The sequence below is a fragment of the Heptranchias perlo genome (genome assembly GCF_035084215.1).
Source record: "Heptranchias perlo isolate sHepPer1 chromosome 15 unlocalized genomic scaffold, sHepPer1.hap1 SUPER_15_unloc_1, whole genome shotgun sequence".
Taxonomy (NCBI): domain Eukaryota; kingdom Metazoa; phylum Chordata; class Chondrichthyes; order Hexanchiformes; family Hexanchidae; genus Heptranchias; species Heptranchias perlo.
The window spans coordinates 1,635,209-1,659,445 of record NW_027138214.1 but is presented as its reverse complement, the minus strand read 5'-3'; the positions used below and the strand labels follow the sequence as shown (position 1 = coordinate 1,659,445).

The window sequence follows — 24,237 nt, the reverse complement described above, 5'->3', positions numbered from 1 at the left end:
GATGGCCCACAGCGCCTCATGGATGCCCAGTTTTGAGCTGCTAGATCTGTTCTGAATCTATCCCATTTAGCACGGTGGTAGTGCCACACAACACGTTGGATGGTGTCCTCAGTGCGAAGACGGGATTTCATCTCCACGAGGACTGTGCGGATGGGAAAGATACAAAGATCAACAAAGGGTCACAATGCATTCCAGCACAATCTGTAACCTCATGGCCCGGCATATTCCTCACTCTACCATTACCAACAAGCCAGGGGATCAACACTGGTTCTATGAGGAGTGTAGAAGAGCATGCCAGGAGCAGCACCAGGTGTACCTAAAAATGAGGTGCCAACCTGGTGAAGCTACAACACAGGACTACATGCATGCTAAACAGCAGAAGCAACATGCTATAGACAGAGCTAAGCGATTCCACAACCAACGGATCAGATCAAAGCTCTGCAGTCCTGCAACATCCAGTCGTGAATGGTGGACAATTAAACAACTAACATGAGGAGGAGGCTCTGCAAACATCCCCATTCTCAATGATGGCGGAGTCCAGCACGTGAGTGCAAAAGACAAGGCTGAAGCATTTGCAATCATCTTCAGCCAGAAGTGCCGAGTGGATGATCCATCTCGGCCTCCTCCCGATATCCCCACCATCACAGAAACCAGTCTTCAGCCAATTCGATTCACTCTACGTGATATCAAGAAACGGCTGAGTGCACTGGATACAGCAAAGGCTATGGGCCCCGACAATTTCCCGGCTTTAGTGCTGAAGCCTTGTGCTCCAGAACTCGCCGCACCTCAAGCCAAGCTGTTCCAATACAGCTACAACACTGGCATCCACCCGACAATGTGGAAAATTGTCCAGGTATATCCTGTCCCCAAAAAAGCAGGACAAATCCAATCTGGCCAATTACTGCCCCATCAGTCTACTCTCAATCATCAGCAAAGTGATGGAAGGTGTCGTCGACAGTGCTATCAAGCGGCACTTACTCACCAATAACCTGCTCACAGATGCTCAGTTTGGGTTCTGCCAGGACCACTCGGCTCCAGACCTCATTACAGCCTTGGTCCAACATGGACAAAAGAGCTGAATTCCAGAGGTGAGGTGAGAGTGACTGCCCTTGACATCAAGGCAGCATTTGACCGAGTGTGGCACCAAGGAGCCCTTGTAAAATTGAAGTGAATGGGAATCAGGGGAAAACTCTCCAGTGGTTGGAGTCATACCTGGCACAAAGGAAGATGGTAGTGGTTGTTGGAGGCCAATCATCTCAGCCCCAGGACATTGCTGCAGGAGTTCCTCAGTGCAGTGTCCTCGGCCCAACCATCTTTCGTCCAATCATCTTAAGAAGCTCGACACCATCCAGGACAAAGCAGTCCGCTTGATTGGCACCCCATCCACCACCCTAAACATTCACTCCCTTCACCACCGGTGCACCGTGGCTGCAGTGTGTACCATTAACAGGATGCACTGCAGCAACTCGCCAAGGCTTCTTCGACAGCACCTCCCAAACCCGCGAACTCTACCACCTAGAAGGACAAGGACAGCAGGCACATGGGAACAACACCACCTGCACGTTCCCCTCCAAGTCACACAGCATCCCGACTTGGAAATATATCGCCATTCCTTCATCGTCGCTGGGTCAAAATCCTGGAACTCCCTTCCTAACAGCACTGTGGGAGAACCTTCACCACACGAACTGCAGCGTTCAAGATGGCGGCTCACCACCACCTTCTCAAGGGCAATTAGGGATGGGCAATAAATGCCGGCCTCGCCAGCGACGCCCACATCCCATGAATGAATAAAAAAACTCAATCACACAGACATACAAACACAGACATATATATACACATACTCATACACACACATACACTGATAGACACACACTCATTCACACTCACATACTGATTAACATATACACACACAAATACACACACACAGACATCCATCGACACACATACACACATTATATATATATATATATATATATATATATATAAACACATGTGCGTACAGAGAGTGGGGGACAGGGAGGAGAAAGGGATTTGGGGTTTGATGGGTGGTGACGTGAAGTAAAGGTGGAAGAGGGGGTGGTGAGGGGGTCCCACTAGCTGCCTTTCCCTCAGGCAGGACTGGAATAGCAGCTCATCTGGGAAGGAAAGCTGCTTTCTCCACCCCTCTCTGGGCAGGAGGAAGAACAGTTTGCTTCAAGATAGATACCAGTTGGCAGAGGGTGAGATCCTGGGTATCGGATTTCGATCTGGGTGGGGGACAGGAGGGAAGAGGTCTCTAGTCACCAGGTCCCAGTTGATTTCAATGTGGGGGTGGGGAGTATGAGCTATCTGTCCTCACCCTTCCCCTGCTCCCCAGCCCCAAACGCTGAGCCTAGAGTGAAGGCAGACTGTGGGCGGGGGCGGGGGGAGGAGGTGCAAATGCTAAATCAATGCGAGTGTGAAGGTGAGAAACACACAGAAGAAAGAAAGGATTGTGGCGGCCGATTACTTTTTAATTTAGAACTATCCAGCGGTTGCTCACTGAGGAGCATCGAGGGAAAAAAGCAGTGTGAAAAGGGCCAGGCTGTCCATCCAAGGGAGGAGGGGTGAGGGGTGAACAGACACCACACGTGCTGAACACCCGTCGTTGGTGTCAGCCGTGACTCAGTGGGCAGCACTCTCACCATCTGAGTCAGAAGGTCGTGGGTTCAAGTCCCACTGCAGAGACTTGAGCACGATATCTAAGCTGACTCTCGAGGGCAGTACTGAGGGAGTGCTGCACTGTCGGAGGTGTCATTTTTCGGATGAGACATTAAACAAGGCCCCTCTGCTGTCTCAGATGGATGTAAAAGATCCCATGGCACTATTCAAAGAAGAGCAGGGGAGTTAGAATCATAGAAAGTTATGGCACAGAAGGAGGCCATTCAGCTCATCGTGTCCGTGCCGGCTGAAAAAGAGTTATCCAGCTTACTCCCACTTTCCCGCACTTGGTCCGTAGCCCTGTAGGTTACGGCACTTCAAGTTACACATCCAGGTACTCTTTAAATGAGTTGAGGGTTTCTGCCTCTCCCACCCTCTCAGGCAGTGAGTTCCAGACCCCCACCACCCTCTGGGTGAAAACATTTCTACTCAGCTCAACCAACATCACTAAAACAGATTACCTTGTCACTATCACATTGCTGTTTGTGGGATCTTGCTGTGCACAAATTGGCTGCTGCGTTTCCTACATTACAACAGTGACTACACTTCAACAATACTTCATTGGGTGTAAAGCACTTTGGGACGTCCTGAGGTGGTGAAAGGCGGGATAGAAATGCAAGTTTTTTCTTTCTTTTGTTGCCTTATCTCTGGGACAGCTAGAAACTGACGGGGCATTTCCATGCGATATAAAACCAGTTAACAGTCCTTTGAATATGCAAATCAGCCAGGTATTAACGGTTAATGAAACCAGACCAACTGCAACCGATTCGAAGAGCAGTTCTGACGTCAAGCTGGTTTTGTTAAAAGGTGGTGAATCCCTTCCTTTTATTGGGACCCAGGGGGAATGGGCCAGAGTTCCCTCCTCCCACCCCCGCCACAGCAGGACATGATGGAGGCTTGTGAGAGTAGGAGAGCAGGGAGGGCAAGTCAAGAGCTGGTGATCAGGAGATGCTGAGCTTCGGTCTGATGATCGTAGGGGAAAGGGACCACTGAGGGAGGGGAGCAAATACATGGAAATCACAACACAGAAACCAGCACATAGCCCATGGTCCACCCGCCATTAAAGTGCATGGTCGGAGTATTATGGGATGCGCACGGCCGAATGTCTGATTGGTGACGCCGGCGGGAGCAGGTTCCCCTGATCGACGGTGTGGGCTGATGAACTGACCCTGTACCGTTGGGTATGGGAGGGACATCTCATTCAATTCTTGTCAACAGAACACGGTAATTAATATGTAAATACTCCATGTGCTCCTGCTGGCCGCTCGCTCTGACTGAAGCTCAGCACCAGTACATGGCTCACACTTCCCTTTTTTCATGCTGTGCTCAACGGTTATAGAAGGTGATGAACAGCAAGCTGCAACTAACTGAGGCAAACAGAGTCTCAGAGTCACATCTGGAGAAAGGATGTCCAAAAATAGCTGCTCAAAACAGCCACTTCAATTCTTGATTTTTATTTTGTTGCTTATCAAGATGAGGTATATCAGTTAAATAGAACACATCCCATTCCAGGCACACCGTGTCAAAATCAAACACTCCCAGGGCAGGTACAGCACGGGATAGATAAAGAGTAAAGCTCCCTCTACACTGTCCCATCAAACACTCCCAGGACAGGTACAGCACGGGATAGATAAAGAGTAAAGCTCCCTCTACACTGTCCCATCAAACACTCCCAGGACAGGTACAGCACGGGATAGATACAGAGTAAAGCTCCCTCGACACTGTCCCATCAAACACTCCCAGGGCAGGTACAGCACGGGTTAGATACAGAGTAAAGCTCCCTCTACACTGTCCCATCAAACACTCCCAGGGCAGGTACAGCATGGGTTAGATACAGAGTAAAGCTCCCTCTACACTGTCCCATCAAACACTCCCAGGGCAGGTCCAGCATGGGTTAGATACAGAGTAAAGCTCCCTCTACACTGTCCCATCAAATACTCCCAGGACTGGTACAGCACAAGTTAGATACAGAGTAAAGCTCCCTCTTCACTGTCCCATCAAACACTCCCAGGACTGGTACAGCACAAGTTAGATACAGAGTAAATCTCCCTCTTCACTGTCCCATCAAATACTCCCAGGACTGGTACAGCACAAGTTAGATACAGAGTAAAGCTCCCTCTTCACTGTCCCATCAAACACTCCCAGGGCAGGTACAGCACGGGTTAGATACAGAGTAAAGCTCCCTCTGCACTCTCCCATCAAACACTCCCAGGACTGGTACAGCACGGGTTAGATACAGAGTAAAGCTCCCTCTACACTGTCCCATCAAACACTCCCAGGGCAGGTACAGCACGGGTTAGATACAGAGTAAAGCTCCCTCTACACTGTCCCATCAAACACTCCCAGGGCAGGTACAGCACGGGTTAGATACAGAGTAAAGCTCCCTCTGCACTGTCCCATCAAACACTCCCAGGGCAGGTCCAGCACGGGTTAGATACAGAGTAAAGCTCCCTCTGCACTCTCCCATCAAACACTCCCAGGACTGGTACAGCACGGGTTAGATACAGAGTAAAGCTCCCTCTACACTGTCCCATCAAACACTCCCAGGGCAGGTACAGCACGGGTTAGATACAGAGTAAAGCTCCCTCTGCACTGTCCCATCAAACACTCCCAGGGCAGGTCCAGCACGGGTTAGATACAGAGTAAAGCTCCCTCTACACTCTCCCATCAAACACTCCCAGGGCAGGTCCAGCACGGGTTAGATACAGAGTAAAGCTCCCTCTACACTCTCCCATCGAACACTTCCAGGGCAGGTACTGCATTCTCCACCTCTATCCTACCCTTCATTCTCCCCCTTTATCCTGCAATCTCCCCACATTCCACCCTTCAATCTCCCCTCTATCCACCCTTCATTTCCCCCCTTCGATCTAACCATTCATTTCCCACTCTATCCAACCCTTCATTCTACCCTGTATCTAACCCATCTTTCCCCCTCTATCCCGCCCTTCCTTTCCCCTTCTATCTCACCCTTCGTCTCCCCATCTATCCCACCATTCATTCACCACCTGCATCCCTAAGAATGATCCAGCCTATGTATTTGCACCCCTAGATCTCTCTACTTCCATGTGCTATTCAGAATCTTACCCTTTACCATATACTTCCTTCCATTTTCTTTCTCATACAATCATAGAAAGGTTACAGCACGGAAGGAAGCCATTCAGCCCATCGAGTCCGCGCCGGCTCTATTCAAGAGCAATCCAGCTACTCCCACTCCCCCAGCCTATCCCCGTAGCCCTGCAAATTTTTTCCTTTCATGTACTTATCCAGTTCCCTTTTGAAGGCCAAGATTGAATCTGCCTCCACCACCCCCTTGGGCAGTGTATTCCAGATCATAACCACTCGCTGGGTAAAAAAGTTCTTCCTCATGTCAATTCTTTGGTTCTTTTGCCAATCACCTTAAATCTATGTCCTCTGGTCCTTGACCCTTCTGCCAATGAGAACAGTTTCTCTCTATCTACTCTGTCTAGTCCCTTCATGATTTTGAATACCTCGATCAAATCTCCTCTCAACCTTCTCTGTTTCAAGGAGAACAATCCCAGCTTCTCCAGTCTATCCACGTAACTGAAGTCTCTCATCCCTGGAATCATTCTAGTAAATCTCTTCTGCACCCTCTCTAAGGCCTTCACATCTTTCCTAAAGTGCGGTGCCCAGAACTGGACACAATACTCCAGCTGTGGCCGAACCAGTGTTTTATAAAAGGTTCATCATGACTTCCATACTTTTGTACTCAATGCCTCTATTTATAAAGCCCAGGATCCCGTATGCTTTTTTAACCACTTTCTCAACCTGCCCTGCCACCTTCAACGATTTGTGCACATATACCCTCAGATCTCTCTGTTCCTGTACCCCTTTTAGAGTTGTGCCCTCTAATTTATATTGCCTCTCCTCATTCTTCCTACCAAAATGTATCACTTCGCATTTTTGTGCGTTAAATTTCATCTGCCACGTGTCCGCCCATTCCACCAGCCTGTCTATATCCTCTTGAAGTCTATGACTATCCCCCTCACTGTTTACTACCATTCCAAATTTTGCGTCATCTGCAAATTTTGAAATTGTGCCCTGTACACCCAAGTCCAAGTCATTAACGTATATCAAGAAAAGCAGTGGTCCCAGCACTGATCCCCGGGGAACACCACTGTACACCTCCCTCCAGTCCGAAAAACAACTGTTCACCACTACTCTCTGTTTCCTGCCCCTTAGCCAATTCTGTATCCATGTTGCTACTGCCCCTTTTTTCCATGGGCTGCAATCTTGATGATAAGCCTACCATGCGGCACTTTATCAAATGCTTTTTGAAAATCCACATCATCTGCATTGCCCTCATCTACCCTCTCTGTTACCTCATCAAAAAACTCTATCAGGTTCGTGAAACATGATTTTCCCATTTTCCCGTTTCTTTTGCCAACCGAAAGACAGTGAGAAATTCCGTTTCTTGGAAGGCCCAAAATATCAAACTCAAGCTCCAGTTTAGGCCCAGGCTTTGCCATTAGTGTTCTGCCTCCTCTCAAATACCTATAGTATACCATCCTTTTAATGAAAGCTTTGTTTTTTGAGGACTGAGGCCCAGATTTCTAACGTGCCTCAAACCATTGACTGTGATCAGCACTCACACTTGCCTCAACAATTTTTCACAGAAAGTAATGACTGAGTTCATTTTTTCTAGGTGTGAAAGTTTTTGGGTTTGTTGGAGTTAGAGTTACAGCTCTCACAAACTGAGGGAACTTTAACTCTGGGCAATGCTGTGAAATGGGCAATGTCGAATTTGTTGTCCATCACAGCCGACCTTCCTTTCCATTGAAATCAATGGCAGAGAAATTCAGCCATTTGTAAGTTGAGTGGCCAATTCCATATCACATGATATGCACCCTCGCCCAAAGTTTTAAAAGTTTTGTATGTTGCTGGGGAATTTTGTCCACCGGCAGAACAGAATCCCTGCCCCCAGCCAATGTCAAATTTCTGTTTCTTTCTTTTACTGCTCTCCGATCTTGAAAGTAGGTGAAGAGGTCAAATTATTTCCCTTTTCATCCCAAGTAAAAGTTCTCAGGCACCTCCTGATATAAGACCATTGTTTCCATTGTGGACAGTCTCCCCATGGCAGGCAAAGGAGGAGATTGCGGGGGCTCTAACACATATATTCAGAACCTCTCTGGCCACAGGGGATGTGCCAGAGGACTGGAGAACCGCTAACGTAGTACCATTATTCAAGAAGGGGAGTAGGGAAAAACCGGGGAACTACAGGCCAGTGAGCCTAACATCAGTGGTAGGAAAATTATTGGAAAAAATTCTGAAGGACAAAATTAGTCTCCACTTGGAGAAGCAAGGATTAATCAGGGATAGTCAACATGGCTTTGTCAAGGGAAGATCATGTCTGACTAATTTGATTGAATTTTTTGAGGGGGTGACGAGGCGTGTGGATGAGGGTAACGCAGTGGATGTGGTATACATGGATTTCAGTAAGGCCTTCGATAAAGTCCCCCACAGGAGACTGGTCAAGAAGGTACGAGCCCATGGAATCCAGGGTGCCTTGGCACTTTGGATACAAAACTGGCTTAGTGGCAGAAGGCAGAGGGTGATGGTCGAAGGTTGTTTTTGTGACTGGAAGCCTGTGGCCAGTGGGGTACCACAGGGATCTGTGCTGGGGCCCTTGCTGTTTGTGGTCTACATTAACGATTTGGATAGGAATGTAAAAGGTATGATCAGTAAGTTCGCTGATGATACAAAAATTGGTAGGGTGGTAAATAGCGAGGAGGATAGCCTCAGTCTGCAGGACGATATAGATGGGTTGGTCAGATGGGCGGAACAGTGGCAAATGGAATTTAACCCGGAAAAGTGCGAGGTGATGCACTTTGGAGGGACTAACAAGGCAAGGGAATACACAATGAATGGGAAGACCATAGGCAAGACAGAGGGTCAGAGGGATCTTGGTGTGCAAGTTCACAGATCCCTGAAGGCGGCGGAACAGGTAGATAAGGTGGTAAAGAAGGCATATGGGATACTTGCCTTTATTAGCCGAGGCATAGAATATAAGAGCAAGGAGGTTATGATGGAGCTGTATAAAACACTGGTTAGGCCACAGCTGGAGTACTGTGTGCAGTTCTGGTCGCCACACTACAGGAAGGATGTGATCGCTTTGGAGAGGGTGCAGAGGAGATTCACCAGGATGTTACCAGGGCTGGAGCGCTTCAGCTATGAAGAGAGACTGGGAAGATTGGGTTTGTTTTCCTTGGAGCAGAGGAGGCTGAGGGGGGACATGATTGAGGTGTACAAAATTATGAGGGGCACAGATAGGATGGATACTAAGGAGCTTTTTCCCTTCGTTGAGGGTTCTATAACAAGGGGGCATAGATTCAAGGTAAAAGGCGGGAGGTTTAGAGGGGATTTGAGAAAGAACTTTTTCACCCAGAGGGTGGTTGGAGTCTGGAACTCACTGCCTGAGAGGGTTGTGGAGGCAGGAACCTTCACAACTTTCAAGAAGCATTTGGATGAGCACTTGAAATGCCATAGCATACAAGGCTATGGACCAAATGCTGGAATATGGGATTAGAGTAGACAGGGCTTGATGGCCGGCGCGGACACGATGGGCCGAAGGACCTCTATCCGTGCTGTATAACTCTATGACTCTATGACTCTAAATGTTCATCCAGTGTCAGACTGTGACTCCTTCATTCGATGCAAATTAGCTTTACACCACTGCAAGTTCTTAGAAATTCAGCCACAGAGAATCCAACACATCCAGGAAGCTCAGATAAACATATATGGAGTAAAAAGACTGAAGGATCAAGTCAAAATGGAAAGACACTCCGATAGATTGGAGACGGAGGAAGCTACACACTGAGGGATTGAAGATGGAGGGATAGAGACCTAGGGATTTAAAAAAAATTTTTTTTTATTCATTCCCGGTGTATGAGCATTGCTGGCAAGGCCAGGATTTACTGCCCATCCCTAATTGCCCCTTGAGAAGGTGGTGGTGAGCCGCCTTCTTGAACTGCTGCAGCCCGTGTGGTGAAGGAAGGGAGTTCCAGGATTTTGACCCAGCGACGATGAAGGAACGGCGATATATTTCCAAGTCGGGATGGTGTGTGACTTGGAGGGGAACGTGCAGGTGGTGTTGTTCCCATGTGCCTGCTGCTCTTGTCCTTCTAGGTGCTAGAGGTCGCGGGTTTGGGAGGTGCTGTCGAAGAAGCCTTGGCGAGTTGCTGCAGTGCATCCTGTGGATGGTGCACACTGCAGCCACAGTGCGCCGGTGGTGAAGGGAGTGAATGTTTAGGGTGGTGGATGGGGTGTCGATCAAGTGGGCTGCTTTGTCCTGGATGGTGTTGAGCTTCTTGAGTATTGTTGGAGCTGCACTCATCCAGGCAAGTGGAGAGTATTCCATCACACTCCTGACTTGTGCCTTGTAGATGGTGGAGAAGCGTTGAGGAGGTGGTTAGACTCTCTCTTGTTGGAGATGGTCATTGCCTGGCTGTCTGGCCTACATGTGACTCCAGACCCACAGCAATGTGGTTGATTCTTAATTGCCCTCTGAAATGGCCTAGCAAGCCACTCAGTTGTAAAATCTCGCTACGAAAAGTCATAATAAGAATAAAACCAGACGGACCACCCGGCATCGGACCACTAGGCACCGGACACGACAAAGGTAAACCAAGTCCCAGTCGACCCTGCAAGGTCCTCCTCACTAACATCTGGGGACTTGTGCCAAAATTGGGAGAGCTGTCCCACAGACTAGTCAAGCAACAGTCTGACACAGCCATACTCACAGAATCATACCTTTCAGCCAACGTCCCAGACTCTTCCATCACCATCCCTGGGTATGTCCTGTCCCACCGGCAGGACAGACCCACCAGAGGTGGCAGTACAGTGATATACAGTCAGGAGGGAGTGGCCCTGGGAGTCCTCAACATTGACTCCAGACCCAATGAAATCTCATGGCATCAGGTCAAACATGGGCAAGGAAACCTCCTGCTGATTACCACCTACTGCCCTCCCTCAGCTGATGAATCAGTCCTCCTCCATGTTGAACACCACTTGGAGGAAGCACTGAGGGTAGCCAGGGCACAGAATGTACTCTGGGTGGGGGACTTCCATGTCCATCACCAAGAGTGGCTCGGTAGCACCACTACTGACCGAGCTGGCCGAGTTCTGAAGAACATAGCTGCCAGACTGGGCCTTCGACAGGTGGTGAGCGAACCAACACGAGGGAAAAACCTACTTGACCTCGTCCTCACCAATCTACCTGTCACAAATGCATCTGTCCATGACAGTATTGGTAGGAGTGACCATCGCACAGTCCTCATGGAGACAAAGTCCCTTCTTCTCACTGAGGACACCATCCAATGTGTTGTGTGGCACTACCACCGTGCTAAATGGGATAGATTCAGAACAGATCTAGCAGCTCAAAACTGGGCATCCATGAGGTACTGTGGGCCATCAGAAGCAGCAGAATTGTGGGCCATCAGAAGCAGCAGAATTGTATTCCAGCAAAATCTGTAACCTCATGGCCCGGCATATTCCTCACTCTACCATTACCAACAAGCCAGGGGATCAACCCTGGTTCAATGAGGAGTGTAGAAGAGCATGCCAGGAGCAGCACCAGGTGAGCCTAAAAATGAGGTGCCAACCTGGTGAAGCTACAACTCAGGACTACATGCATGCTAAACAGCGGAAGCAACATGCGAAAGACAGAGCTAAGCGATTCCACAACCAACGGATCAGATCAAAGCTCTGCAGTCCTGCCACAGCCAGTCGTGAATGGTGGTGGACAATTAAACAACTAACGGGAGGAGGAGGCTCTGTGAACATCCCCATCCTCAATGATGGCGGAGTCCAGCACGTGAGTGCAAAAGACAAGGCTGAAGCGTTTGCAACCATCTTCAGCCAGAAGTGCCGAGTGGATGATCCATCTCGGCCTCCTCCCGATATCCCCACCATCACGGAAGCCAGTCTTCAGCCAATTCGATTCACTCCACGTGATATCAAGAAACGGCTGAGTGCACTGGATACAGCAAAGGATATGGGCCCCGACAACATCCCGGCTGTAGTGCTGAAACTTCTGCTCCAGAACTAGCTGCGCCTCTAGCCAAGCTGTTCCAGTACAGCTACAACACTGGCAACGTGGAAAATTGCCCAGGTATGTCCTGTCCACAAAACGCAAGACAAATCCAATCCAGCCAATTACCGCCCCATCAGCCTGCTCTCAATCATCAGCAAAGTGATGGAAGGTGTCGTCGACAGTGCTATCAAGCGGCACTTACTCACCAATAACCTGCTTATCGATGCTCAGTTTGGGTTCCGCCAGGACCACTCGGCTCCAGACCTCATTACTACCGAGCCACTCTTGCTGATGGACGGTGAAGTCCCCCACCCAGAGTACATTCTCTGCCCTTGTTAACCTCAGTGCTTCCTCCAACCTGGATTGGAGATGGAGGAATGGAGATGGAGGAAGCAACATTGAAGGATTGGAGATGGAGGGTTTGATTCATTGAGGGATTGGGATGGAGGACGAGACATTGAGGGATTGGTGATCTTTCCATCAAGGTAGGAAAGAAGATAAGGTAAATCAAAAAATAATGACTGAATGACAGCAAGCTTGGGTTTGTTAAAGCCTGTAGATTGTGTGAGGAAGGGAAGACTGAAAGTGGTGAGAGGCTCCGAGGAAAGAATGAGTTAGAGGAGGGGATGGTGCCATTGGGTGAGATATGGGGGCGAGGCCACACTTGAAGAGTGCAGGGTTGTAGCCCTGATTCACCACCTCATCCCAGAGGCGACACAGCCAGCAGACTCCTGGTGGCATTGTATGAGATGTGAGTGCCCGATGAATCCTTATGTTGGAAGGTTCTTCAGAAGGCTCCCAATCACAGCATGCCAGGCTTTACATGGCTACGTGTGAAACATGGCATGTCAGTGTTCCTTGTTTGGCCCGACTTGCCAAGTTGCCGCTAGCCAGATCTGACTATTCCAATGCTCTCCTGGCCGGTCTCCCATCTTCCAACCTCCATTAGCTTCAGCTCATCCATAGCTCTGCTGCCCCGTATCCTAACTCACACCAAGTCCCGTTCTCCCATTACCCCTCTGCTCACCGACCTACATTGGCTCCTGGTCCAGCAACGCCTCAATTTTAAAATTCTCATCCTTGTTTTCAAATCCCTCCATGGCCTCGCCCCTCCCTATCTCTGAGCATCCCTGATATTCATCGCCCACCATTAGCAGCCTTCCTTTCAGCCATATAGTCCCTAAACTCCGGAATTCCCTTCCCAAACCCCTCCACCTCTCCGCCTCGCTCTCATCTAAGACTCTGCTTAAAACCTACCTCTTTGACCAAGCATTTAGTCATCTGTCCTAATATCTCCATATGTGGCTCCCTGTCAATTTTTGTCTGATTTACACTCCTGTGTAGCGCCCTGGGGCATTTTACTATACTGTAAAGGCGCTATATAAATGCAAATTGTTGTTGTAGCCATTTTTGTGGCCTCTGGCCCACCTACCTGGGAATGACTGTGGGCATCTGTCCTCTCGGGGCCTGTGTCTGCAGAGAGGCAGCTGACCACCCCCCCCGCCCCGCCCTCTCACCACCCTCCGCCTCGATCCCTGCCGCTCCCTCCCTGTAAGTTCAAATCCCACTACAGCAGTCTGAGAATTTGAAATCGGCTTAAAAAAATCTAAAAATAAAAATCTGGGATCAGTAAAAGTGACTATGAAGCTGTCAGAATGTCGTAAAACCCCCAACTGGTTCACTAATTTCCTTTAGGGAAGGAAACCTGTCGTCCTTACCCGGTCTGGGCCCATAGGTGACTCCAGTCCCACACTAACCTGGTTGACTCTTAACTTCCCTCTGGATTGACTGAGTAAGCCCTTCAGTTGTATCAAAAGAAGGTCCACCTTCCCAGGGCAATGACAGATGGGTAATAAATGCTGGCCTTGCCAGCGATGCCCACATCCTGAGAGTTAATTTAAAAATAATTGAGGGAGAATGGCTTTCGCAAAAGTGCGATCAGCACATTGAACAAACTGAGTGCAGGTGGGACAACAGGGATCTGAAGAGGGTTTCGAAAGAGAAAAGGGCAAATTTCTGCGTCTGAAGGGAGTCATGTTTCTGAAATGCTATCAATCTCAGAGGAAGGACATGTTCTCACTGGAAAAGAGGAGGTTGAGAGGTGATGTGATGCTGTTTGTCAGATTCTAAAGGGACTGGATAATGTGGACCGTGACCAGCTGTTTCACCCTGTCCAGAACAGTAGAACCCGAGGACACGGCCTGTGTTTGAAGGGGGAAAATTCAAAACTAATCTGTGGAAACAATATTTCAGTGAGGGAGTGGTCAATCTATGGAGCAGGCTCCCTGGGGAGACAGTGGAATCAGTTAGTATTGATTCATTCAAATACAAATTAGAGAGATTTCTTTCCGAAAATAATATTTTGGGACTCAGTATCTGAGTAATTTCAGACATGATGTGGTCGGTGTAACAGGCTCGGGAGGAACAGGTGACTTTGGATCTCTGGTTCCCAAATCTCTCCCCCACTGGGGGTTTTCCTCACCTCATGTCTGGGTCTGTTGGAGACTCACTGAGAGAGATTGATTGCTGTGATTAGTCAATAACTCCATTATCATTGTATCATGTGAGTACCAGGATGGTGAAAGGTGAACTAGATGGACCTTGGTCTGTTTTGGTCTAGCAATTCTCATGTTCCTCTATTAATAAAGGGACAATTGGCTGGGCTTGCTGGCTGATCTTCTGCCTGAAGTCTGTTATGTTGTTAAACAAGTGAAAGGGGAAGTTTGACCTTACCCTGGGGTTTTGGTGAACAGAGACATTGTGTATTTTCCAGCCTGACTCGAGTCCCTCAGCAGGAATGCACCTTCCTTACCCTACGGAAGAAACACAGATTACTGAGAGGCAGAAGAAACCAACAGAAGACCTAAGGGCCCTCAGCACCTCAGAGATTGACGAAAAACAAAGCAACAAAGAGATAAAAACAGAGAGGAATTTAGCATAAGACTTGTTTGGTGGGGTAAATCACCGCTACAGTAAGGAAATCAAACCAGAGCTGGAGAGTTTGGCCGATCCGAATCAGCCCAGGCACTGGTGCACTAAGACTCAAGTCTCAGGAGCCTCCAATCAGCTCCAGGAAGAGCAGTCACACAGTTCCAAACTGCTCACGGTCTGGGATCACGCGTTAGAAATTCCAAGCAGTGAACTTCATGTACGAGCACTGAATTCAATTTACCATATTCCAGAGTGAGCTCTCACGCAAAGGTCACATGACTGCCTGATACAGGAAACGGCAAATGGTCATATTCGTAGAATAGGGGGTGCTCTTCAGCGTTTGCAGCATTGGGATATTTATTAAGCCATATAGAGGGAGCTTTACTCTGTATCTAACCTGTGCTGTACCTGCCCTGGGAGTGTTTGATGGGACAGTGCAGAGGGAGCTTTACTCTGTATCTAACTCTGTACCTGCCCTGGGAGTGTTTGATGGGACAGTGCAGAGGGAGCTTTACTCTGTATCTAACAAGTGCTGTACCTGCCCTGGGAGTGTTTGATGGGACAGTGTAGAGGGAGCTTTACTCTGTATCTAACCTGTGCTGTACATGCCCTGGGAGTGCTGATGGGACAGTGTAGAGGGAGCTTTACTCTGTATCTAACCCGTGCTGTAACTGCCCTGGGAGTGTTTGATGGGACAGTGTAGAGGGAGATTTACTCTGTATCTAACCCGTGCTGTACCTGCCCTGGGAGTGTTTGATGGGACAGTGCAGAGGGAGATTTACTCTGTATCTAACCCGTGCTGTACCTGCCCTGGGAGTGTTTGATGGGACAGTGTAGAGGGAGCTTTACTCTGTATCGAACCCGTACTGTCACTGCCCTGGGAGTGTTTGATGGGACAGTGTAGAGGGAGCTTTACTCTGTATCTAACCCGTGTTGTAACTGCCCTGGAAGTGTTTGATGGGACAGTGTAGAGGGAGCTTTACTCTCCATCGAACCTCTGCTGTACCTGCCCTGGGAGTGTTTGATGGGACAGTGTCGAGGGAGCTTTACTCTGTATCTAACCCGTGCTGTACCTGCCCTGGGAGTGTTTGATGGGACAGTGTAGAGGGAGCTTTACTCTGTATCTAATCCGTGCTGTACCTGCCCTGGGAGTGTTTGATGGGACAGTGTAGAGGGAGCTTTACTCTGTATCTAACCCGTGCTGTACCTGCCCTGGGAATGTTTGATGGGACAGTGTAGAGGGAGCTTTACTCTGTATCTAACCAGTGCTGTACCTGCCCTGGGAATGTTTGATGGGACAGTGTAGAGGGAGCTTTACTCTGTATCTAACCCGTGTTGTACCTGCCCTGGGAGTGTTTGATGGGACAGTGTAGAGGGAGCTTTACTCTGTATCTAATCCGTGCTGTACCTGCCCTGGGAGTGTTTGATGGGACAGTGTAGAGGGAGCTTTACTCTGTATCTAACCCATGCTGTACCTGCCCTGGGAGTGTTTGATGGGACAGTGTGGAGGGAGCTTTACTCTGTATCTAACCCGTGCTGTACCTGCCCTGGGAGTGTTTGATGGGATAGTGTAGAGGGAGCTTTACTCTGTATCTAACCCGTGCAGTACCTGCCCTGGGAGTGTTTGATGGGACAGTGTAGAGGGAGCTTTACTCTGTATCTAACCCGTGCTGTACCTGCCCTGGGAGTGTTTGATGGGACAGTGTAGAGGGAGCTTTACTCTGTATCTAACCCGTGTTGTACCTGCCCTGGGAGTGTTTGATGGGACAGTGTAAAGGGAGCTTTGCTCTGTATCTAACCTGTGCTGTACCTGCCCTGGGAGTGTTTGATGGGACAGTGTAGAGGGAGCTTTACTCTGTATCTATCCCGTGCTGTACCTGCCCTGGGAGTGTTTGATGGGACAGTGTAGAGGGAGCCTTACTCTGTATCTAACCCGTGTTGTACCTGCCCTGGGAGTGTTTGATGGGACAGTGTAGAGGGAGCTTTACTCTGTATCTAATCCGTGCTGCACCTGCCCTGGGAGTGTTTGATGGGATAGTGTAGAGGGAGCTTTACTCTGTATCTAACCCGTGCAGTACCTGCCCTGGGAATGTTTGATGGGACAGTGCAGAGGGAGCTCTAATCTGTATCTAATCCGAGCTGCACCTGCCCTGGGAGTGTTTGATGGGACATTGTAGAGGGAGCTTTACTCTGTATCTAACCCTGTACCTGCCCTGGGAGTGTTTGATGGGACAGTGTGGAGGGAGCTTTACTCTGTATCTAACCCGTGCTGTACCTGCCCTGGGAATGTTTGATGGGACAGTGTAGAGGGAGCTTTACTCTGTATCTAACCTGTGCTGTACCTGCCCTGGGAATGTTTGATGGGACAGTGTAGAGGGAGCTTTACTCTGTATCTAACCCGTGTTGTACCTGCCCTGGGAGTGTTTGATGGGACAGTGTAGAGGGAGCTTTACTCTGTATCTAATCCGTGCTGTACCTGCCCTGGGAGTGTTTGATGGGACAGTGTAGAGGGAGCTTTACTCTGTATCTAACCCGTGCTGTACCTGCCCTGGGAGTGTTTGATGGGACAGTGTTGAGGGAGCTTTACTCTGTATCTAACCCGTGCTGTACCTGCCCTGGGAGTGTTTGATGGGACAGTGTTGAGGGAGCTTTACTCTGTATCTAACCCGTGCTGTACCTGTCCTGGGACTTTGGGCAGTATTCATCCTGTGACCACCAACCTCTCTCTTGCATAATGCTAACTGTTTAACTCCTGACACAATTGGAGGAATTTTCACCCCCCTCTCACAGCCTGTGGTCGAGGGTCGGGGCGGGGTTTAAAAATTTAAAACTGTGTTAACTGATCCCCACATGCTGCCATTTTCCGGTGGTGGGTCGCGTGGCATGTCTGTGTTCCGCTCTCGAGAGGCAGGACACCTCATTATAATATTTAAATCAGGCTCCCACAGTGCAGTTGGGAGGCTAATTTAAATTGAACGCTGGCCGGCCGGGTTTCCCGGGGCTCAGGAAACCAGGCAGTGAAATGGAGACGGAGCAGCCGGATCCAGCAGGTAAGTGCTTTTTATCGCACTGCCATTGGAGGAGCAGGGGAGGGTTTCGTCCAGACCCTCAAGCAAACTTCCACCATGGTCGGCTGACACCCCCACCTCCCCGGCCTCTCCAACCCCCAATCCCTCCCTCCCTCCCTCCCCTCTCCACCTCCCTCCCTCCCTCCCCTCTCCCTCCCCTCTCCACCTCCCTCCCCTCCTCCCTCCCTCCCCTCTCCCTCCTCCCTCTCCCTTCCTCCTCTCCTCCCTCCCCACCTCCCTTTCCCTCCCTCCCTCTCCTTCTCCCTCTCTCTCCCCTCTCCCCTCTCCCTCCTCCCCACCTCCCTCCTCCTCCCTCTCCATCTCTTTCCTCCCCTCTTTCCTCCCCATCTCCCTCCCCACTCGCTCCTCTCCTCCCTATCCATTTCCCTCCCCTCTCCCTCCTCTCCTCCCTCTCCATCTCCCTCCCCTCTCCCTCCCCTTCTCCCTCCCCTGTAAATATTGAGGCCAGAGTATTTTGAAGGTTAAATGTGAGAAACAATCTTTACCTCCTGTTTCAGAAGTTGCTCTGCTTTACTCCTTGTGATGTCACTGCAGTACCACCTGTGAGAACACAAGGCACAGCGGCAGTGATTATTTCTGGTCATGTACAAGTCTGCTGTTTTCTTGAATTTGTTCCTATTTATTTCTTCCCTATCATTTATCTGGGAGGGACGACAGGAATTGCAGGTGTGATCTGTGCTGGGAGCTGTACCCTGTGCAGACTGGAGCAGGGTCTGGACTGCCTCACTCAGCTCCTTTGGTCCGAACTGGTCTCTAATTCCCAGTATTAGCAGGTGTTTCCCTTCTGGTATCGCCAGTCATTCCCATCCTGCGATCCTAACGCCGCAGGAACTGTTGGAGACAGAGTGACATTGGCCACGATCCAGGCAGTTTCGATGCCAAGTCTGTGCTGAGTCAGGCTGCGCTGGGGCAATGGCTGCTGGGGTACAATTACCCTCCCATTTCCCGCCCACATACACTGGGTGAGGAACAAGTCCCAGCCAGGGCTCCTCTGTGCATTCACGACCCAGTGGTTCAGGCCGGAAAATGCCGTGCACCCAATCAGGTGGGATTGGAGCAGAAGAAGGGCAGAATTTGGCCGTGAGGCCTTCTGTCGGACTGACTTCCCTCACCCCCCCCCGCCTCTGGCCGCTCATTCCGTCTGCCTCATGGAAATGCCAGTGGTGCAGGGGGCGAGGCTGGGGGGGCGGGGGGAAGGGGGAGGCCTAGGGTCCTGGCTCATTTCCCGATCCTCGGAACTGCCAGGTGAACCATGGTAGGAGGCCCGGTGTAGCGGTGGGAGTGGCCCAAGGCTCCAAATGGAGGGAGAGGGCCTGGAGATGGCCTCCGCTCCCTCTAACTCACCGCACTGCCTAACCCGTGCAAGGCCTCGGGCTCGAGGTTAGACCAATCCTTGGGGTCCACTGAACTCACTTCTGGTGCTGATGCCATGTCAATGGTGACTCAGTGGGAGCACTTTCTCTCCCCTCGGAGTCAGGGGGTCGTGGGTTCGAGCCCCACTCTGGAGACTTGAGCACAAAATCGAGGCTGACACTCCAGGGCAGTACTGAGGGAGCGCTGCACTGTCGGAGGGTCAGTACTGAGGGAGCGCTGCACTGTCGGAGGGTCAGTACTGAGGGAGCGCTGCACTGTCGGAGGGTCAGTACTGAGGGAGCGCTGCACTGTCGGAGGGTCAGTACTGAGGGAGCGCTGCACTGTCGGAGGGTCAGTACTGAGGGAGCGCTGCACTGTCGGAGGGTCAGTACTGAGGGAGCGCTGCACTGTCGGAGGGTCAGTACTGAGGGAGTGCTGCACTGTCGGAGGGTCAGTGCTGAGGGAGCGCTGCACTGTCGGAGGGTCAGTACTGAGGGAGTGCTGCGCTGTCGGAGGGTCAGTACTGAGGGAGCGCTGCACTGTCGGAGGGTCAGTACTGAGGGAGTGCTGCACTGTCGGAGGGTCAGTACTGAGGGAGCGCTGCACTGTCGGAGGGTCAGTACTGAGGGAGCGCTGCACTGTCGGAGGGTCAGTACTGAGGGAGCGCTGCACTGTCGGAGGGTCAGTTCTGAGGGAGCGCTGCACTGTCGGAGGGTCAGTACTGAGGGAGTGCTCCACTGTCGGAGGGTCAGTACTGAGGGAGCGCTGCACTGTCGGAGGGTCAGTACTGAGGGAGCGCTGCACTGCTGGAGGTGGCGTCTTTTGGATGGGACATTGAACTGAGGCCCTGTCTGCCCTCTCAGATGGATATTAAAGTTCCCATGGCACTATTTGAAAGAAGAGCAGGGGATCTATCTTCGGTGCCCTGGCCTCCTTCTGTGCTCTATGATTCTATGACTGCCCCCTGCTGGACTCTCACTGAGACAGGGCCCTCACCCGCAGTTCCCCGTGAGCCAGGATGTCCCGCGACTCCCCGTGAGCTGGGATGTCCCACAGTTCCCTGTGAGCTGGGATGTCCCGCGGATATCCGTGAGCTGGGATGTCCCCACGACTCCCCGTGACCTGGGATGTCCCCGCAGTTCCCCGTGAGCCGGGATGTCCCGCGACTCCCCGTGAGCTGGGATGTCCCCGCGGTTCCCCGTGACCTGGGATGTCCCGCGAATCCCCGGTGAGCCGGGATGTCCCCGCGGATCCCCGTGAGCCGGGATGTCCCCGCGGATCCCCGTGAGCCGGGATGTCCCGCGGATCCCCGTGAGCCGGGATGTCCCGCGGATCCCCGTGAGCCGGGATGTCCCGCGGATCCCCGTGAGCCGGGATGTCCCGCGGATCCCCGTGAGCCGGGATGTCCCGCGGATCCCCGTGAGCCGGGATGTCCCGCGGATCCCCGTGAGCCGGGATTTCCCGCGGATCCCCGTGAGCCGGGATTTCCCGCGGTTCCCTCTGGTGAGTTACTTACTCGTATGTTTCAAGCTTGTTGCCGGACTCCACCACGTAGTTACTGGGGATGAAACCTTCTTGCCTGCAGAGTGAACGAGAGAGACCGGTCAGCCCTTCTCGACCGTTTACCTCTCCACCCACCACGCGTCAACCCGGGCGGGTATCTGGTGAAGCCCATTGCCCACTCGTTGCTAGACTGTTCTGATCCACTTCACCAGATTACAGGCAGAGAGACAAGGATTTAAATTAACCCCATGGTCGGTCTCATACTGAGCCCAATCCTGTTCATACTTAACATCACACACACACTCACTCACTCAAACACATGCTCATTTACACACTCTCACATGCTCACACACACATGCACTCTCACGCACATACACACGGTCACACACACACATGCTCATACACACACACATGCTCATACACGCACTCTCATATAGACACACACACATATTTGCACATACCTGCAACACTCAGACGCATACACACACGTGAAAAAACACTAATTGTCTATTTCAGGCTCCACATTAACATTACAAACTCATTAGGAGAAAAAAAAATCCAGAATGAAGTATGTGCTGAAACCAGAAGCCAGCCCTAAAGACGTAAAACAGGTAAAACAGGAGAATAAATCAAGGCTAAAAGTTCTTGCACCCATTAAGAGCCCCATCGCTGGTGGTCCTTAGACCCGCTCCAGATGGGAAAAGGGAGTTCCCAGTGCGGTCCTGGTGTACGCAGATAGAGGGTCACACTTGGCCCCACTTTGGCCCAGGTGCTGAGAAGTGCTGTGGGTCCAGCCCATGTGGACCTTAGCCAGATTTTCCAGTCCCCCCAGTACCTGCTCCCCTCCTGCAGTGATTACACCCTCCAGGAATCGGGAGTTGACCCAAACACAATGCTGGTCGACACTAATTCCATAATCTCAGATTTACCCGCGAATGTCTCTGGCCTTCCACCAGTTCTGATCCAGATCGTCTAACACAAAGTATTCTTCATCTTTCCGAAGCGGCAGGTCATCGGGATTTATCTTGTGGTAATCGTACAGTGCAACCACCACCTTCTTGGTTGCTGGGGTCGGCTGGGGAGGTGGGGCCCGTTTCATCTGGTTGAAGAGAAAGAAGAAGAAAAATTAACAAATTACCATTAACTAGTTATTTAACAACCATTACCAAATTTTTATTAATTAGTTAGTAAAGAACCATCAATAAATTACAATTAACTTAACATCTATGAATTAATTACCATTAACTAGTTAGTAAAGAGCCATTAACAAATTACCATGAACAAGTTAGTTAACAACCACTGAATAATGACTGAAAACTAATTCATAAAGAACAATGAACAAATTACAATTATCTAGTTAGTTAACAACCATTAACCAATTATCATTAATTTAACAACCATTAACTAGTTAGTAAAGAGCCATTAACAAATTAAATTAATTAGTAGTTACCAGCCATTAACTAATTACCATTAACCATTAGTAAAGAGCCATTGACAAATTACCATTGACTAGTTAGTTAACAACCATTAACTAATTACTATTAACTTAACAACCATGAACTAATGACCATTAATGAGTGAGTAAAGCACCATTAACAAATTACCATTAACTAGTTAGTTAACATTTATTGACTAATAACCATACAGTTTCCAGTATGTGATGCCACATCACAAATCAACATTGAGAAAAAGCTCCCTCGTCTCCAGGTTATTCTCTGGAAACTGGGGGAAGCAGATACATGGTCCAGGGCCCGTGAGGAACTGGGGAGGGGAGGGGCAGTTGTGGCTCCTCTCACCTCATGGGGGGTGGGGGGGGATTGTAGCTTCTCCCACCTCTGGAGAGGGGGAGGAGGGGCTGGGTACACGAGGCAAGGTCCAGAAGGTAAGGTGTAGGAAGAGAGGGAGAGATGGGAGATGAAATGCTCTCCCCATCTCTGACGTGTAACATTATTACTGGTTATTATTAATCACATTGGGCTCAAATACCCGCAGTGGGTTGCGTCTGTTCGCAGGGTCAGGAGTCGGACCAGAGGAAGCCAGCCTTTGAGGGGGGAGGGGCTGGGCATCTGCGTCAACCCACCCACTGAAGACCCCGGGGGTGGGGGGGGGGCCCTGGCCCAGTGGGGACAGGATTCTAGTCTCCGATATCCCTTCCCCAGCCTCTGATCTCCCACCCCTAACTCCAATCGCCCAACACCAGCCTCCGATCTCCCACCACCAGTATCCAATCTCTCTCCCCCAGTCATCGATCCCTCTCCCAGTCTCTGATCTCTCCCCCCCAGTCTCCGATATCTCTCCCCAGTCTTGGAACTTCCACCCTGAGTGTCCGATCTCCCTCCCCCAATCTCTGATCTCTCTCCTCCAGTCTCCGATCTCTCACCCCAATCTCCGATCTCTCACCCCAATCTCCGATCTCTCACCCCAATCTCCGATCTCTCACCCCAATCTCCGATCTCTCACCCCAATCTCCGATCTCTCACCCCAATCTCCGATCTCTCTCCCCCAGTCTACGATCTCTCTCCCCCAGTCTCCAATCTCCCACCCCGAGTCACCGATCTCTCTCCCCAGTCATCGATCCCTCTCTCAATCTCCAATCCCTCTCCCCCAGTCTCCAATCTCCATCCCCCAGTCTCCGATCTCTCGCCCCAGTCTCCGTTCTCCCACACCAAACTCCAATCTCTCTCTCCAAGTCTCCAATCTCCCAACCCCAGTCTCCGTTCTCCCACACCAGACTCCAATCTCTCTCTCCAAGTCTCCAATCTCCCAACCCCAGTCTCCGTTCTCCCACACCAGACTCCAATCTCTCTCTCCAAGTCTCCAATCTCCCAACCCCAGTCTCCGATCTCTCTCCACCAGTCTCCGATATCCCATCCCAGTCTCCGATCCCTCTCCCCAGTCTCAGATCCCTCTCCCCCTTTCTCTGATCTCTCTCCCTCAGACTCCAATCTCTCTCCCCCGTCTCCGCTCTCTCTCCCCAAGCCTCCCATCTCTCGCCCCCCGTCTCCGATCTCCCACCCCCCGTCTCCGATGTCCCTCCCCCAGTCTCCGATCTCCCTGTGTTTATCTCTCTCTCTTGCTCTCTCTCTCTATCCCTGTGTTTATCTCTCTCTCTCTCTCTATCCCTGTGTTTATCTCTCTCTCTCCGTGTTTATCTCTCTCTCCCTGTGTTTACCTCTCTCTCTCTCTATCCATGTTTTTATCTCTCTCTCTCTCTCTATCCCTGTGTTTATCTCTCTCTCTCTCTATCCCTGTGTTTATCTCTCTCTCTCTCTCTATCCCTGTGTTTATCTCTCTCTCTCACTCTCTATCCCTGTGTTTATCTCTCTCTCTCTCTCTATCCCTGTGTTTATCTCTCTCTCTCTCTCCCTCTCTATCCCAGTGTTTATCTTTCTCTCTCTCTCTCCATCCCTGTGTTTATCTCTCTCCCTCTCTATCCCAGTGTTTATCTCTCTCTCTCTCTCTCTATCCCTGTGTTTATCTCTCTCTCTCTCTCTCCCTCTCTATCCCAGTGTTTATCTCTCTCTCTCTCTATCCCTGTGTTTATCTCTCTCTCTTGCTCTCTCTCTCTATCCCTGTGTTTATCTCTCTCTCTCCCTGTGTTTACCTCTCTCTCTCTCTCTATCCATGTTTTTA

At 50.4% G+C, this 24,237-nt stretch overlaps 1 protein-coding gene across 1 annotated transcript in view; it reads right to left on the bottom strand.

The window, feature by feature from the left end:
• btk (Bruton agammaglobulinemia tyrosine kinase) overlaps nucleotides 1-24,237 on the bottom strand; it is a 354,337-nt gene that overhangs the window by 75,713 nt on the left and 254,387 nt on the right. The window contains 4 exon segments of the mRNA XM_067976821.1: nucleotides 14,462-14,541; nucleotides 18,234-18,288; nucleotides 20,618-20,680; nucleotides 21,534-21,703. Of these exon segments, the coding sequence (XP_067832922.1) occupies nucleotides 14,462-14,541; nucleotides 18,234-18,288; nucleotides 20,618-20,680; nucleotides 21,534-21,703 (368 nt within the window).